Genomic DNA, 17,816 nt, shown 5'->3' on the forward strand with positions numbered 1-17,816 from the left:
TCTCACCTTTTTTACATTCCATTTTATGAACCTAAGGGTATCTAACATTGAAAAACAGAAAAACAGATTCAGCTTCAGGAACATGTTTCTAAATAAGATAAAGATGGCTTGTAGATTTAGCAGATTAAAAAAATCTTACATTCTGTCAGAGTGCAAATTTGCTTTAGTTTATTTCTAGTTTTTAGGAGGTGACTTCTCATGGAAGGTGAAGGAGGTGAAGGATCGTTAGTAACTGGTGAGAGATCACATCGTTATGAGTAACATTAAACTATCTTAATGAACTTTACTGGAGTTGCTGAAATAGTGTGGCCTCACATAACTTTCGATGTTCTAAGGGACTGAGTAAGCTTAAATTACTCTCCATACATACTTCTTGGAGTGTTTCATGGTCTTTATCTTACTTGATACTTAGGCTATATTTGATGATATAGTCTGTGGCCTTTCTAGAAATCCCTCTGTTTTATTCTAAAGTATCTTCACAAGACTTTTCTTCTAAAATGTTCTCTATTTATTCTGTTTCCTGCTCACTAGCTTTCTTTATTTCTCTTTCTCTCTGTATCTGTTTTTCTCTCTATCTAATTTTCTCAGTCTGTCTGCCTTCTATATGTCTCTTACTTTTTTCTTTTCTTCAAATGCTCTATCTAGGAACTAGTTTTCCTTACTGATCAATTTTCCTTTGCTGATGTGGCGCTTAACATTACTGTTTCCCTTTCCCGTTATAGAGGGAAATTGTTACCAACTGTAATCCCAGGTAGTTCTACAGGATTCCGGAGCCAAAGAAAATTAGACAAACACAAACACAGGGGTCCCAAGGCTCACTAGCCCTTGGACCCTGAATCTCCACAAGCACACATATTTGCTTGAATTTACATAGGGAAAGTTACCATGGGTACATGCAAAAACTAAAGCATCCCTCTTGGCGCCTAGCTACTCAGGAGGCAGAGATCTGAGGATTGTGGTTCAAAGCCAGCCTGGGCAGGAAAGTCCATGAGACACTTATCTCCATTTAACCACCAGAAAACCAGAAGTGGCACTGTGGCTCAAGTGATAGAGCATTAGCCTTTAGCTGAATAGCTCAGGGAAAGTGCCCATGCCCAGGGTTCAAGTCCCATGACCAACAAAAAAATAAAGCATCTGTATTTCTATTACAATCAGAGCCAAAACAGAGTTTGTGAGAGACAATTTTTCCTGTATTGTTTTGAGACAGGAGTCTGCAACCAGAGAAAGTCCAGACATGAAGTCCACATTACCGTTGCCTTCAAGGTCAATAGCACTGAAAGTTCAGTTCCGAGCCTTTCCAACACTAAGGAAGGGGTGTGGCACTCCAGTCCCTTAACCCTCACAAGAGGTGTCTGTTTTAACTCTTTCATGGCCAGCTCTCAGCATTCTGAGTACAGTTGATGTAGAGTTCCCAACTTCTCAAACCTTTTTCATCTTCAGATCAACTTCAGAGTTCCCTATAGAAAATTACTACCTTCCATCCTTCAATAAACAGCAACAAATTGATTTCTCCTGATTCTCTTGTCTTTGTCTGGTCTAACCTCATTTGATGTGGTACTGAGGTTCTGGTTTTTCTTCTCTGTTTGAATATTTTCATTCACTGCCAATATGATATAGAAGCAGGTTTTGATAATAAACAATACAGTGAATAGGGTTTTTATATTTGAAATATCACTGGTGCCAAAATCTGACAGACTGCTCAGTAATAGACTTTGATCTCTCACTAATGTTTGTGGCAATATGTCCTTAGGAATCTCCTGGGACAGATGATTCAGGAATATGTGACACATTCAAACAATTGTCAGTGAAAAGATATACAAAGATTAAAAGCAAGGCACACAGATTATAATAATTTGTATCTTTTGTCCATATGTGTTTGTTATTAATGCTATTTGTAGTATACCTTTCCAGCTAAAAACTTTTGATACATTGTCAAACACTTTCAACTTGTTATTTCACTAAGAAAAATAGATAAATATGTCATATCTCTAGAAGCCAAAATGTGAGTTTTCCATGTTGCTTTTTTTAGCCTGTTCTTGCTATGTAGTTCAGGCTGCTCTTAAATTTGTTATGTAGCTTAGGATGGCTGGTAATCCTTTTTGAGTTTCCCAAGTTTAGAGAGTTTACGTATGTTTCATCCTGTGTGGCTACATTAACCATTCTTATATGTCAATTCAGTGATAAAACATATGGCCAAATTGTTGTGCAGCCATCCTTTCCATCTATCTACAACAAATTTTCATGTTCCATATATGAAGCTGCATAATCATTAAATATACAGCTCCTGTTCCTCTCTATCCCAGTGTCTGGAATTATCTTACTTTTTGGCTCTATTAGCTTGTTGATCTTTGGAAGCTCAGTAAGGGAGATCATACCATGAATGTTGCTTTATGACTGGTGTGGTTTTTTTTCAGCATATTGTATTCTGCAAAATGTAGTCATTTTTTTTCTTTTTCAACACATTTATCTATTGTTTTCCTGCTTCTATCTTTTGGTTATTGTGAGTAGTTGTTATAAAGTGATTCCCCAAATGTTTGTTCTAATGCCTGCTTTCCCTTCTGTACAAATCTAGAAATAAAAGTGACGAACCATATTACTATGTAATTATCTATTTAGTTCCTCTTAGGAGTCTCCATACCATCCGTGATAGTCTTATATTCCTGAGAGAAATGCACCAAAGTTCACATTTCTTTCACATCTTGCCCAGCAGTTGTCAGACTTTGGAAGCTTTGTTTGTTTGTTTTTGTTTAAACTATGTCCATGTTAACATGTGTAAAATAGTTATTTCATTGTAATTTTTGTGTGTGTCAGTTGTGGAGTTTGAATTCAGGGCCTGGGCGCTGTCCCTGTGCTCTTCAGCTCAAGTCTAGCACTCTACCACTTGAGCCACAGTGCCACTTCTGTACACTGAAAAATAACCTCTAATATAACCCGCAGGCCTTCTTCTATGTACTGTAAATCAACTCTGATACCTATTACAATTTAAATCCTATGTATATAGTTGTAATACCACATTGTTCATAGGATAATGGCAGGTGCCAATTTTTTTAAAACTATTTTGGTTCTCTAATTGCGTCTGGGCAACTCACAAATATGCAAGTGTTATTAATGAATTCTCTTTCCCTGAAAATATCTTCCATCTACATTTTTAAAAGAGTTCCTCTGACCAACGTATTGTGATTTGAAGGTTATTTTCATTCAGCACTTTACAGTTATAGTTCCTTTATGTAGTTTAGTCCAGTATTCACCTCTGGTATTGTCAAACATAGCTTCATTGGAGGAATTGTTGGCCATTCTTCATTTGTACTGGGGTTTGCACAACAAATTGGTACTATATTTCTCTGTTTCTCTCTATAAATTATATTACTATATTCCAACTTAAAATTCTTCTATAATTTTTAGATCACATCATTCTTTATTCTTATTTTTCTGTTTTGTTTCTAGTAGTCATATTTCACCTTTTTTTTTTTTTGTATTGTGAATGTTCCTTAAGCCCCTATTTGCCTCCATCCTTCCAGGAAGGCCTATTAAAATGAAGATCTGGTCAAGAAACATTTTTATTCCCCACCCACCTATATTCTGTATTGTAGGAGATAGGCGATGTGCACAAAAGTTCATGCTGGAACTTCTTTGTTTACTCAGGAAGGAAGTATCAGGATACTATGTCCACAATTCCATCTTTAAAATTTAATAACAAAATGATTAACATAGGATATTTTTTTTGGGGGGGGGGTCCGGTCGTGGGGCCTGAACTCTGGGCCTGGGCGCTGTCCCTCAGCTCTTCAGCTCAAGGCTAGCTCTCTACCACTTGAGCCTCAGCGCCACCTCTGGCTTTTTTCTTTTTGCTTATGTGGTGCTGGGGAATTGAACCCAGGGCCTCATGCATGCAGGGCAAGCGCTCTACCACTGAGCCACCTTCCCAGCCCAACATAAGATACTTTTATTGTGGGAACTAAGTCAAATTTTGTAAGTGCCAAATCACTCATTAGCTATTTTCTTGAGTACTGGTATTCCCTTTTTATATTCACCAGGACACTGTGCTGTTTTTAGGTCTACTAATGGAAAATGTAATCCATGGTATGTACTGACTATATTCTGATTGCTTATGAGACCACTTTTTAATAGATGATCTAAATAGGCTTTTTAGCGACCCAGAATATGAAAATGCAGGAAAAAACATTTGCTTGCTTCTTTGTTTCCCTGAGATATAGTAAACTTTATCAAAATAAGCTAAACACACTCTTTCAGATACCTACTTTGACTTAATGTTGTCATGCCACATAACTACCTTCTTAGAATTATTTACTCGTCTGTATTGCTAGCACCAGAAATGTGTCTGATGTATTAGGGAAACTTTCTATTAGTAATGACCAAATTAATACAGAGGAAAATATTTTTAGTTTGAGTTTTGTTTCTCCCACTGTATAGATAATACTGCAAGCTCCAGACATTTTATGTAATATGAAAGGATCTGTGTAGAAGAATAAAATTCCAGACTTAGTGTTCTCATGACTCAGGGCTAATTACTTGATGGAAATGTGCCGTTACAGAAGCTGGTGTCATTTCATGATGTTGCTGTGCATTTCAGCTGGGAGGAGTGGCAGCACCTGGATCTTGCTCAGAGGACCCTATATAGAGATGTAATGCTGGAGACCTACAGCAACCTTGTGTTCTTAAGTGAGCAAAAGTCATGCTAATTTGCAATGTCAAGTGATTTGTTTTTAGTAGATATGTGAATATTTATGAAACTTGTACTGCTATTTAGGTATAAGATTCCAGTACATGAGAAGTGTGATTTCTTTCTAAGGAAAACTTCAACTTGATTATATAACACCTGAGGCAAGTTTATTCTCATTCTTCCAGAGGCTAAATCAGCAGTTTTACAGAAGTTCTAAACTATGTTCCACTAACAGGAGACTGTCTTCCCAAACCTGAGATTATTTAGGTGGATATACAATCTAGAATAGGATGTATATCACTATTGGAAGTATGATCTGGAAATCACTAAAGGGAGTATTTCTAATTCAAACCTGGCACTGGCTCCAGTGATTCATGCCTGTAATCCTAGCTACTCAGGATGCTGAAATCTGAGGATTTTAGTTGGAATGGCAAAAAAAGGCCCCATGAGATTCTTATCTCCAATTAACCACTCAAAAACTGGAAGTAGAGCTAATATTCAAACTGGTAGAATGTTAGTCTTGAGGAAAAGAGCTGAGTTCAAGCCACACAACCAGCAAAATAAATCCAAAGTTGGGCAAATGTCACCCATGGAGCCAGAGAGAAATGAGAAACAAGAATTAGCAGCAACTTTGTGTACAGGATGTATAAAATTTTACAGTTGTATAAAATTTTACAGATGTATATACGACCCAGTATGAGCAGTAGTTCTATACTATTTCTTCCTAACAGGGCACTGTGCTCCTAAACCTAAATTGATTGTCAAGCTGGAGCAAGGTGCAGAACCATGGAGAAGAGAAGCCTCAGACAAGAATCTCACAGGTGAGATAAAGCATGTTGCATAGTGATGAAGCCAGAGCAATAATGTTCCTAGTTACCCTGAGTCCTGAGAGTAACAAAGAACTAGGTGTCAAAGACTTGTAAACTAAGAATGCAATGAGTATTTGGGTACAGGGAAATATGCCATTTGACAACTATTATTAAAACATTATGGGCTCAGAAGGTAGCTCAGTGGTAGAGTGCTTGCCTCACATGCATGAGGCCCTGGGTTCGATTCCTCAGCACCACATGAGCAGAAAAAGGCTGGAAGTGGAGCTGTGGCTCAAGTGGTAGAGCTCTAGCCTTGAGCTGAAGAGCTGAGGGACAGCACCCAGGCCCAGAGTTCAGCCCCCACAACCGACCAAAAAAAAAATATTATAACACAAGAAATAGGTCTTATGTACATTTTTCCTGCATAACTTTGGGTAAAACATACAAAGTTATAACATATATACTTTCTATGGTGTTTAAATATGTAAATGAAACAGGTAGAGTACAAATGCATAATGGAGTCCTAGGATACCTTTGCAGTAAGAGAAAAATAGTTCATATATTTTAGCAAAAAAAAAGTTTCATATATTTTAGCAATAACTAATTTTAGTGAGCTTGTGATCCATTTTTTTTGTTTCAATTATTCAATTATTTTTTGTGAGAACAATAGTTTTATCATATCTGTATGCATTAACCTAGAAAAGAATTGCTTTAATAATATCTGTCTACCAACTAATGGACTGTGGATCCGTTTTTAGTGTAGAGAGTTTAATGCTGTACTTGAGACTTAAAAGACTCTTCTCTCAAAAGAATGCTTTATGCATTTCCAGCCCATGTATAATGTTTTGAGCAGGAATATGTAGGGCAAAACCAAACAGGTTCTTTCCTGACTACCTCTTGCCTTCTCTCCTGGCCATGGTACCAGAACATTCTGTTCATTGTCAACAGCAAGAAAGAACGAAAGAATTTCTGGTGAGTTGCTTTTTATTTCTCACTTTGTTATAAACCTAAGGGTGTCCAAAACATAAGAACAGAAAAACAAATTCAGCTTTGGGAATATGTTCCTAAATCAGATAAAGATATGCAAAGTTAGATTAAAAAGTGGATGATATGACAAAGTAAACAGGACTCAAGATACCCATACACGATGAGACGGACAGAAGATAGTCTTAGAAGAAAAGTACTAAATTGTAATACCCAAGTACCTCTTCATATGTAGAATATGCAGCTGAAAAGAACCCCAAGACAAGGAAACAAAGGACTTCTTCTTAATTTGTCTTATATTTAGATGATGCTGTGTTCTTTACCTCATAAATGTACATACCACCTGATATATGTTATGTTAACCCTGTTGTATATCACCTTTAAAACAATAATAAAATAATCAGAACAAAATACTCTCAAAACTCATAATTACCTAAAAAAAAAGATGGCTTGTAGATTTAGCAGATTATAAAAGTTAACAATCTAATTGGAGTGAAGATTTGATTCCATTTGTTTCAAACAACAAAACAGATTTGATTCCGTTTGTTTCAAACAACAAAGCATCTATAATAATATTACAATCATGGCCAGGTACTGGTGGCATACACCATAGCCCTACCTACTCAGGAAGCTGAGATTTAAGGATATCAGTTCAAAGCCAACCCCGGCAGGAAAGTTCCTGAGACTCTTTATCGCTAATTAGCCACTGGAAAACCAGAAGTGGTGCTGTGGCTCAAGTGGTAGAGTGCTTTCCTTAAGCTGAAGAGCTCAAGGACAGTGTGCAGTCCCAGAGTACAAGCCCCATGACCCACCCAAAAGACCAAAAATTACAATGAGAGCCAAAAAGAAAGTTTGTGAAAGACACTTGTTCCCTTATTCTTTAGAGACAAGAGACTGCAGCCCAGAGACAGTCCAGACATGAAGTCCTCTGGACCTAGCCTTCAAGGCCAACAGTACCCAAGGTTCCATTCCCAGGGGGTGCCACTGCAATCCCTTAATCTTCTCTAGAGTTGCCTGTTTTAACCCTTCCATGGCTAGCTGTCAGCATTCTGAGTATTGTCAAATGGAGCTCCAACCTCAAACCTTTTCCGCTTTCAGCTCCACTTCAGAGTTCCCTACTGAAAATTACTACCTTCCACCCATCAATATATAGAAAAAAAATTATTTTTTCCTGATTCTGTTACCTTTGATTTAATGGCATTCAATGTGGTTGTACAGTAGTGCAGTTTTATTTTTTCTTTTTGCTCTATTTGAATATTTTTATTTACTGCCAGTATAAGATAAAAGCTAGGGCTTGGAAGGTGGCTCAGTGGTAGAGTGCTTGCTTTGCATGCATGAGGCCCTGGGTTCCATTCTTCAGCACCACATAAGCAGAAAAAGTTGGAAGTGGCGCTGTGGCTCAAGTGGTAGAGTGCTAGCCTTGAGCTGAAGAGCTGAGAGACAGACCCAGAGTTCAGGCCCCACGACTGACAAAAAAAAAAAAAAAAAGATAAAAGGTAGTTTTGATAATGAACAGTGCAGGGGCTAAGGGTTTTATATTTGAAATAACATGGATGGCAGAATCTGACAGATATTTGCTCAGTAATAGACTTTGATCTCTCAGGAATTTCACTATTAGCTAATATGTCTGGGAATATATCCTTAGTAATCTACTGGAGAAATGACTCAGGAATACATGACACATTTGAATAGCAGTGAATGAAAGGATATATAAAAACTAAAAAGCAAGATGCACAGATTATAATAATTTGTGTATCTTGTCCATGTATATTTTTTATTAATGGTATTTGTAGTGTATGTTTCCAGCTAAAAGCTACCTTAACATGTTTTCAAATACTTTTAATTAGTTTATTTCAAAAAGAAAAATAGATACGTGTCATATCTCTGATAGCCACACAAGATGCATTAACCATTCTTAAATGTACAGTTCATTGATATTATATATGGCTGCATTGTTGTAAGACCATCCCTTCCATCGATCCACAGCATTTTTCATCTTCCATATATGAAGCTGTATAATCATTAAATAGGCACCTCCTGTTCCTTTAAATCCGTCTCTGAGTCTATGAGATTGCTGATCCTTGGAAGCTCAGTGAGGAAAATTATACCATGGCTGTTCCCTAGGATTGGTGTATTTTATTTAGCTTTTTGAATTCAAGATTCATCCCTGCTGTAAAATGTACTAAACTTGGGACTGGGAAGGTGGCTCAGTGGTAAAGCGCTTGCCTTGCATGCCTGAGGCCCTGGGTTCGATTCCTCAGCACCACATAAGCAAAAGGAAAAAAAGCCAGAAGTGGCACTGTGGCTCAAGTGGTAGAACACTAGCCTTGAGCTGAAGAGCTGAGGGACAGCGCCCAGGCCTAGAGTTCAGGCCCCATGACCGGACCCCTCCACCCCCCCCAAAAAATGTACTAAACTTTTCTTTCTTTTCAATACATTTATCTATTGTTTTACATACTTCTAAGTTTTGGTTATTGTGAGTTGTTATAAAGTAATTCTCCACATATGTTTTCTAATCCCTGCTTTTTCTTCTTTTGGATACATATCTAGAAATAGAAGTACTGAACCATATTCCTGTTTTATATATTAATTTCTTTTTAGTACTCTCCATGCCATCTTTGCTTGTCACTATTTGTTACCTTCTTTTTAGAAAAGTCTCTTCAATATTTTCCCATTTTATACTCAGATTTTATGTGGGGGAGAGTTAGTTGTAGGATTTTGTCTTATATGTACTCATTCATTCTAGTCATTAATCTATTTAGAGATATGTGCAAATACTTTCTTTCATATTAGGCTTTTTCCTTTTTTTTTTTTTTTTTTGGTCAGTGTGGGTCTTGAACTCTGGGCCTGGGTGCTGTCCCTCAGCTCTTAAGCTCAAGGCGAGCCCTCTACCACTTGAGCCACAGCACCACTTCCAGTTTTCTGTGGTTTATTAGAGATAAGAGTCTCACCGACTTTCCTGCCCAGGCTGGCTTTGAACAGCGATCTTCAGATCTCAGCCTCCTGAGTAGCTAGGATTATAGGTATGAGCCACCGGCCGACTTTTTCTTCCTTTTTGACTGTGCTTTCTGATACATAAGGTTTTAATTATATGCATTTAATTTTGTTTACTTTTGTTTCAGGCACTTTTGGTATTCTATCCAAGGAATTTCTGTTAAATCCAATGTCGTGAAGCTTTCCTCTCCTACTGTCTTCTTTTCTTCCTTTCCCTTTCTCTTTTTCCCTCCTCTCCTTTCCTCTCTTGTCCCCTCTTTTTCCTTCTTTTCCCTGTCCCTTTGCTCCCATTCTTTCCTTCCTCCACTCATTTTTTTTAATCTTTATGTCTCAGATGAGGACTTGCTGTGTTGCCACAATTGGTATCTAACTTAGGAACTCACGTGCTACACCTACCTCAGCCTCCACTATGCTTTTCTCATGCTAGTAGTGGAACTTGAATGCTCAGGCCTCACAGTCAATCAGCTTCCTCATTTGCTGTTGACACTATCATTTGAGTCATGCTTCCAACCTGTTTATTAGCTGCTTAAATTGAGTTGTCTACCCAGACTGGCTTCCAGATTTCATCCTCCTTAGTAGCTAGGATAGAATAACAGTCTTAAGTCAGAAGCACTTGTTTTGTTTATTCTTACTTGAACATTTAACATTACCAGTTAACTGGATACTGCAATAAAAAAAGATTATTGTTATTGGTTTATGTAGAATTAATACTCAACCCTATTGAAATATTTCATGATTCAAACTAAGTGTTGTATTTTGTTTCTAATAATTGTGACTGTTCTCCTAAATGTGGTAGATTTTCTTCCCTAAGCAAATAGTTTATGCTGGCACAACTCCATGGAGGAATTGTTTTAAAATTAATTCATTGTTATATAGGTGCTGTACAGAAAGATTACAATTATATGAGTCAGGTAATTAGTACATTTCTTTTCACACAGTGTCTTCCATTTGCTAACTCTCTCTCAATCCCTCCCTCCCATTTCTTCTCTCATGTTGTATAGTTTACTTTCCATCAGTGTTTGATGACATCCCCTGCTGTATTTTTTCACCCTATTTCCCTGGAGTTCTATGGCTTTCCCCACCGACCACAAGATATACGTGTGAATGCACCACACATAATTTTTGTTTTAAAGGTGAAGTACGAAAGTGGTTACCATTAATATTTTATAAATCACAATGATACAGTACATTTCTTCCAGCTTCATTCTAATTTTCCTACTTATTGCACTGATAATTAGAAGTACATGATTTAGTTTAAATGTATTTATAACATAGCTTTATTTCTCATATTGATTTCTAGAAAGTTTGTCTTGAGACTTATTCACAGTGTGTCTGTCTTGGAAAATGAAATACCACAGTGCTTTAGAAACAACATTTAGGTTCAGGTAATGACATTATTGTGTGTGTTCCTGCTGACTTTTTGTCTGGTTGTTCTATCAGTAAGAGATGCATTAATTCTCCAATAGTAATTGTAGATTTAATAAATCTGTGATCTTTTTTTTCTTTTGGTTTGAACTCAGGTTCTGGGCACTGACACTGAGCTACTTAAGTAGCTCAATTCTTCCACTGTACCACTTGAGCCACAGTGCCACTTCTGGCTTTTTCTGTTTATGTTGTACTGAGAAATCAAAACCAAGGCTTCATGCATGCTAAGCACGCACTCTATCCATAAGCTATATTCCCAGTCCTAAATCTATTGCCCTTTTAATTTCTTTATAATACAATTAACTCTTTGAAATCAGGCCTTCATATTTGCCATGTAAGTACAATATTAATTGATCCATATGCCTAGTACATATACTTGGTTTTTAATATACTTACATGTTTATTACTGAATCTTTACACATTATACATAATTAATATGGTGCTATCAGATTTTTCTTATGTAAATCATTTTAGGGACATTACATAAAATATATACTATATATTCCTTTATACTTACCTACACATTTACGATTTTAATGACCTTGTCCTTTGTGTTTATCTATATTACCATCTTTTGTTATTCTCTTGAAGCAGGATTATTTCTTGTAACTCTTTAAAATGTATATATATTTTTAATGAATTGTATATCCCTGAAAATATCTTCAATCTACATTTTTAGAAGAGTTCCTCTACTCAATGGATTATGATTTGAATGGTATTTCTTTCAACACTTACAGATATATTTCCTTCTGTTTATTAGTCAGCATTGCCCTCTGGTATTGTCAAGCATGGCTGGATTTGAGGGATTATTAGCTATTCCTCATTTATAATGGGTTCAGTGTGGGAGTCAAAAATCTCTCCTTTTAGCCTTTTTTGATTTTTTTTCCCCTCCTTTTAGCCTTTGGAAAAGAAATTAATACTACATTTCATTCCAACTTGTAAAATTTCCTTCTATATTTTTACATCATATCCCTCTTCATACTTTTTTCTCTATCTTGCTTGTGGCGGTCATATTTCACATATTTTGTCATCTTCAATGTTCCTTAAGCATCTATCCATTTGCCTCTATCCTTCAGTGATGGTGTGTTAAAAGGCAAATATGTTCAAGAAATACTTTATTCTCCTCCCACCTATGTGCTGTATTGTACAAGGTAGGGAATGTTCACAGAAGTTCATGTTAGCATTTTTTTTAATCTCAGGAAGTATTAGGGTATCTTTGACCACACTTCACTTTAGAATTTTAATTAATGGTTAACAAAGGATATTTTTATGCATGAACTTAGTCAAATGTTATAAGGGTCAAATCAGTCATTATCTACTTTCTTGAGTACTGTTACTCCCTTTAATGTTCACCTAGATACTGCTTTTCATGAATCTACTAATGTGGTTTATATTCTATGTGGTGTCCTGGATGTGTTCTGATTGCTTATGAGAGCATTTTTTTGTTGTTGTTGGTTATGGGGCTTGAACTCTGGGCCTGAGTGCTGTCCCTCAGCTCTTCAGCTCAAGGCAAGTGCTCTACCACTTGAGCTACAGTGCCACTTCTGATGAGAACACTTTTTAATAGAAGATCTAAATAGGGTTTTCAGTGAGGCACACTATGAAAATCCAAGAAAAATTATTTGTTTTCATTGTTACCCTCATATGTAGCTAACCACTGTTTTAGATACCTACTTAGTCTTAATGTTATCATGCCAAATTATTAGGTCCTTAGAATTGTTCTTGTCTCTTTTGCTGGTACCAGAAATATATTCTGATATATTAGGGAAACTTTGTATTTTAATTACCAAGTTTATATAGAGGCAAAATATTTCTACTTTGATTTTTCTTTCTTCCATTGTATAGATAACACTGCAACCTCCAACTATTTTATGTAAGACAGATGCATGTATGTAAAAGAATGAAATTCTGGACTTGGTCTTCTCATGACTCAGGGCTAATTATTTGATGTAAAATGTGCCATTACAGAAGCTGATGTCATTTGATGATGTGGTTGTGGACTTCAGCTGGGAGGAGTGGCAACACCTGGATATTGCTCAGAGGACCCTCTATAGAGATGTAATGCTAGAGACCTACAGCAACATGGTGTCCTTGGGTGAGCAAGAGTCCCATTCACTTCCAAGTTCAATTGCTTTGTTTTTAGTAGATATAGGAATATTTATATTGTTTAGATAAAAGATTCCAGTCTGTGGGAAATACTAAGAAATACTTCAACTTGATTATATAACTCCTGAGGCAATTGTATTCTCATTCTTCAAAAGCCAAGTCAGCAATTTGACAAAAATTCTTAAGTATGTTTCACTACCAAGAGACTGTCTTTCTAAAGATGGATATACACTCTAGAATAGACTGTATATCACTACTGGAAGTATGATCTGGAAATCTCTAGTGTGTGTATTTATAATGCAAATCTGAAACTGGGTCCAGTGGCTCACATCTATAATACTAGTTTTCAGGAGGCTGAAATCTGAGGATTTTGGTTTGAATCCAGGCCAGGCAAAAAGTCCCCATGAGATTCTTATGTCCAATTAAACATTCAAAAACTGGAAATAGAACTGGGACTCAAAACTCATAGAATGGTAACCACACAACTGGCAAAGTAAATCCAAAGCTGGGGGAAAGTCAACCATGTAGTGGTTAAGAAAAGAGAAACAAGATTTAGGAGCAACCTTGTGAGTAGGATGTCTGAGATCTTTAAGTAATATGGCTCAGCATGGGGAATGGTTCTCCACTGTTTCTTATTAATAGGGCACCATATTCCTAAGCCTAACTTGATTGTCAAGCTGGGGCAAGGTGTAGAACCATGGAGACGAGAAGACTCAGACAAGAATCTCACAGGTGAGTTAAAGCATGTTGCATAGTGATGTTGGAGCCAGAGCCCCATTGGTAAGTGCATCTTGGGCTGTACACAGCAATAATGTTCCTCTTTCCCCTGAGTCCTCTGTATGGCAGAAAGCTAGGTGATCCTTTGTGTCAAAAACTTGTGAGTCAAGAATTCAGTGGAGACATGCTGAATTCTGTGTGGCAATAAAATGAATGTTAGTAATTCTCTTTCCATTTGTGGAAATCATTCTGAAAAAGAAAAAGAAGTTTAGAAAATAAGATTTAATTTTCTTTGAAACTAGGACTCTGCAGGTATGACAAAATATGTAGTATACTCTAGCTGCTATCCTCCATTAAGGAAAATATAGCTTGTCAATGGTGGTGGGAAGAGACTGTGTTTCAGAACTGAAGCTTTTAGTCCAAAGAGGATGAATACCTGGGAGATGAGATAGGGAGTATCCTTGGTCTTCCATGGTTTTGAGGGGCAGGAGTGTCAGAAAAGGAATTTTGGTGAGACTTTGTGGAAGGTGTAGAGCAACAAAATTTAAAATTCCCACAGGTATCTAAAGTAATTCATTTTTTTTTGGGGGGGGGGTCCGGTCGTGGGGCCTGAACTCTAGGCCTGGGCGCTGTCCCTCAGCTCTTCAGCTCATGGCTAGCACTCTACCACTTGAACTACAGCGCCACTTCCGGCTTTTTTCTCTTTTCTTATGTGGTGCTGAGGAATCAAACCCAGGGCCTCAGACATACAAGGCAAGCACTCAACCACTGAGCCACCTTCCCAGCCCCTCAGTTATTTTCTTAATTGATACATTAGGGAGAAAAGCATATATTTCTCATGAATCAATTACTACTTTGATATTTAAAAATCTCAACAGTTAGGATGGGAGAAAATATCTTTATCTGCACATCAAGGAATCTTTTGATCTTTGTTTTTGTCTTTTTTTCTGTGACTTATTTTAGATGTCCAAGCAATGGAGGATGTGACTTCCTGCCAGGAAAGTCCAGATGAATATCTATGTGAAGTATCAGTCACAAATAGTAACACAGTGGAAGAAAGAATGAGATTAGTAACAACTTCTAATTTGAGCTCAAAAGATAAACTAGAGCTGATTAGGAATAATGGGAACTCTTTAGGGATGAGGACTGAGGTGTTCATTGAGTATCAGAACATGCTTCCCTATGGTGAACTTGATGAGGTGCATGTTGCATATAAGCCTCCTGACCAATCCCTCAGATATTTAGATCATTTTAGTCAAAAGGATGAGAGTCCAAATGAGCTGCAGTATTTTGAACATATTGGAAAAAGGAAGGTATTAAACTCAGGGATCATATTCTTTAGTGGTAATTGGGTTCATGTGAGAGAACCCTCCTGTAAATATAATGAATATAGAGAAGATTATAATAAGTCTACATTCCTTGCACAAGGAGTACATCAGGGAGGGAAAACCACACCTGAATGTGCTGTATATGGAAATTTGTTCTTAAGACCTATAGTCAGTACACATCAGAAAATGTATAAGGGAGATGATCCTTGTACTTGTAGTGAATGTGAGAAATCTTTCAGGAAGAAAATACACCTTACAAAACCTCAGAGCAAATATCCAGAGGAGAAATCCAATGAATATATCCAGTGTGCAAAATCTACCTCTCAAAAGTCAAACCTGACTTTCCAACCTCAAACACCCATAGAAGACAAACCTTATGAACATGAGGAATGCAGGAAATTTCAGAAGTCAGCTCTCAGCAGGCATCAGAGAGCTTACATGGAAAAGGAACTTTATGAATGCAACCAATGTGGCAAATCTTTTACCTGTAAGGAACATCTTGATGTTCATCAGAGAATACGCATAGGAGAGAAACATTATGAATATAAGAAATGTGAAAAGTCCTTAACCCAGAAGTCACAGATCAACAGACAAAAGTTATGTCACACAGCAGAGAAATTATTGGAATGTAACAAATGTGGAAAGTCTTTCACACGGAAGTCACACCTCACTTCGCATCAGATAACACACACAGGAGAGAGACCTTATGAATGCAACCAATGTGGAAAGCTTTTCAGGTGGAAGTCAAACCTCACTTTGCATCAGAGTACACACACAGGAGAGAAACCTTATGAATGCAACCAATGTGGAAGATCTTTCAGAATCAAGTCACACCTCACTTCACATCAGAGAACACACACAGGGGAGAAACCTTATGAATGCAACAAATGCGGAAAGTCTTTCAGAAGGAAGTCACATCTCACTTCACATCAGAGAACACACACAGGAGGAAAACGTTATGGATGTCACACGAGTGGGAAGTCTTTCAGAGGCAAGTCAGACCTCATTTTGCATCAGAGAACACACACATGATAGAAGCCTTATGAATGTAGCAAATGTGGAAAGTCTTTCATACGGAAGTCATTCATCCCTTTGCATGAGGGAACACACACAGGAGAGAAGCCTTGTCAATGTAACAAGTGTGGAAAGTCTTTCAGAAAAGAAGTCATACCTCACTTTGCATCAGAGAACACACACAGGAAAGAAACCTTATGAATATAACAAATGTGGAATGACTTTCAAGTGGAGATCAGATCTTGGCAGACATAACAGAATTCACACTGGTGAGAACCCTTATGAAAGTAACAAATGTGGAAAGTCTTTCCCCTGAAAGATATACCTCAGTGATCATCAGCGAAGTGACTCACCTAGGAGAAAAGAAAACTAATGAATATAGCATATGTGCAATGGCCTTTAATGAGAAATCAGTCCCCAGTGTATCCAAAAACCTACACAGGAGAGTATAGTAAATGTATAAAGAACACTTTTCCAGAAGTCACATCTTTACAGGTATCTTTACAGGTATCTGGACCCATGACAGAATCTCTGTGAAAGTAATTGTTAGAGCAGTTTGGTCAACCAGCAGTCAACTGATTCATGGCAGAGGTAAGCTAGGTTTAATGGGAAACTATTCTTTACACTCTGGTAGTCAGTGACCCAACATTTCTCATTCTCTCATTGTGTTGCGTGGGGATGATGTAGCTGCATTATTTAAAGGATTTGGACACAGTAATAGACATTCACTACTTCCAGGCTTGCACAGTAATTAAGAGAGTGAAGTCTTTTATAAGAAGGAATGGTTTTTCACAGTAATTTTATAAGCTCTTTTCAGAAATAAGAGCTGCAGGCCTTTCGGGCTGGAGTCAGATCATCTACAAGGTGTTTTGTGGAGCAATACATTAAAAAAAAAAAAAACTTTCCAGATTTGAGCCAACGATATGAGAATATAGATTTCTCTACTGCTCCCCTAAATTCTTCCACTGTATTTGTGGTCCATGCATTATTTCTTCCACTGTATTTGTGGTCCATGCATTATAACACAAATGAGTATTTACAGTTTATTTTTTGAAGGGAAGATCTTATAGAAAATACCAGTCCTGTATTACAAAATATGCACAATAGTAAAATTTTTCTCATCACCTTTTGCCCTAAATTGATAAAAAAAAAATTCAGAGAACCTGGAAGTACACACATTTGTAGATACATTTTCTTAGTGTATGGGTACAAGTCAAGAGACTAGACATTGTCCTTAAGAATTTTATCTTAATGCTAATGCTCTGCCACTTGAGCCACCAGCTTCACTTCCAGTTTCTTTGGTGGGCAAATAAAGATAAGAGTCTTAACCATTTTGTTTTGAATGTGTAACCCCAAAATGACTTTTTTTTTTTTTTTTTTTTTGGTCAGTCATGAGGCTTGAACTCTGGGCCTGGGCACTGTCCCTGCACTCTTCAATTCAAGGCGAGAGCTCTACCACTTGAGTAACAGTGGTACTTCTGGTTTTCTAGTGGTTTATTGGAGATAAGAGTCTCACGGACTTTCCCATCCGGGCTGGCTTTGAACCGTGATCCTCAGATCTCAGCCTTCTGAGTAGCTAGGATGACAGGTATGAGCCACTGGCACCCGGCATGACTTACTTTTTTTATTCACCTAATCACTGATGATGAGTCACTTGTGATTGATTCACTCTTAGCCCATTCTGTAGTTCTGCTAAGTAAGCTATAATAAAATACAAGTGTAGAGGATGTGAAGAGCCTAGGTTTTCTCACTGTTCTGGAG

At 37.3% G+C, this 17,816-nt stretch overlaps 1 protein-coding gene across 1 annotated transcript in view; it reads left to right on the forward strand.

The window, feature by feature from the left end:
• Positions 1-17,513, forward strand: part of LOC138808600 (zinc finger protein 25-like) — a 55,648-nt gene extending 38,135 nt beyond the window's left edge. The window contains exons 7-12 of the mRNA XM_069994898.1: positions 4,551-4,677; positions 5,410-5,499; positions 6,413-6,459; positions 12,859-12,985; positions 13,639-13,728; positions 14,677-17,513. Coding sequence (XP_069850999.1) covers positions 4,551-4,677; positions 5,410-5,499; positions 6,413-6,459; positions 12,859-12,985; positions 13,639-13,728; positions 14,677-16,073 — 1,878 coding nt within the window. The 3' untranslated portion in view covers positions 16,074-17,513. The remainder of the gene's footprint in view (positions 1-4,550; positions 4,678-5,409; positions 5,500-6,412; positions 6,460-12,858; positions 12,986-13,638; positions 13,729-14,676) is intronic.
• The last annotated feature ends 303 nt before the right edge of the window (positions 17,514-17,816 follow it).

The sequence above is a fragment of the Dipodomys merriami genome, unplaced genomic scaffold (genome assembly GCF_024711535.1).
Source record: "Dipodomys merriami isolate MVZ:Mamm:240054 unplaced genomic scaffold, mDipMer1.0.p SCAF_458, whole genome shotgun sequence".
Classification (NCBI taxonomy): domain Eukaryota; kingdom Metazoa; phylum Chordata; class Mammalia; order Rodentia; family Heteromyidae; genus Dipodomys; species Dipodomys merriami.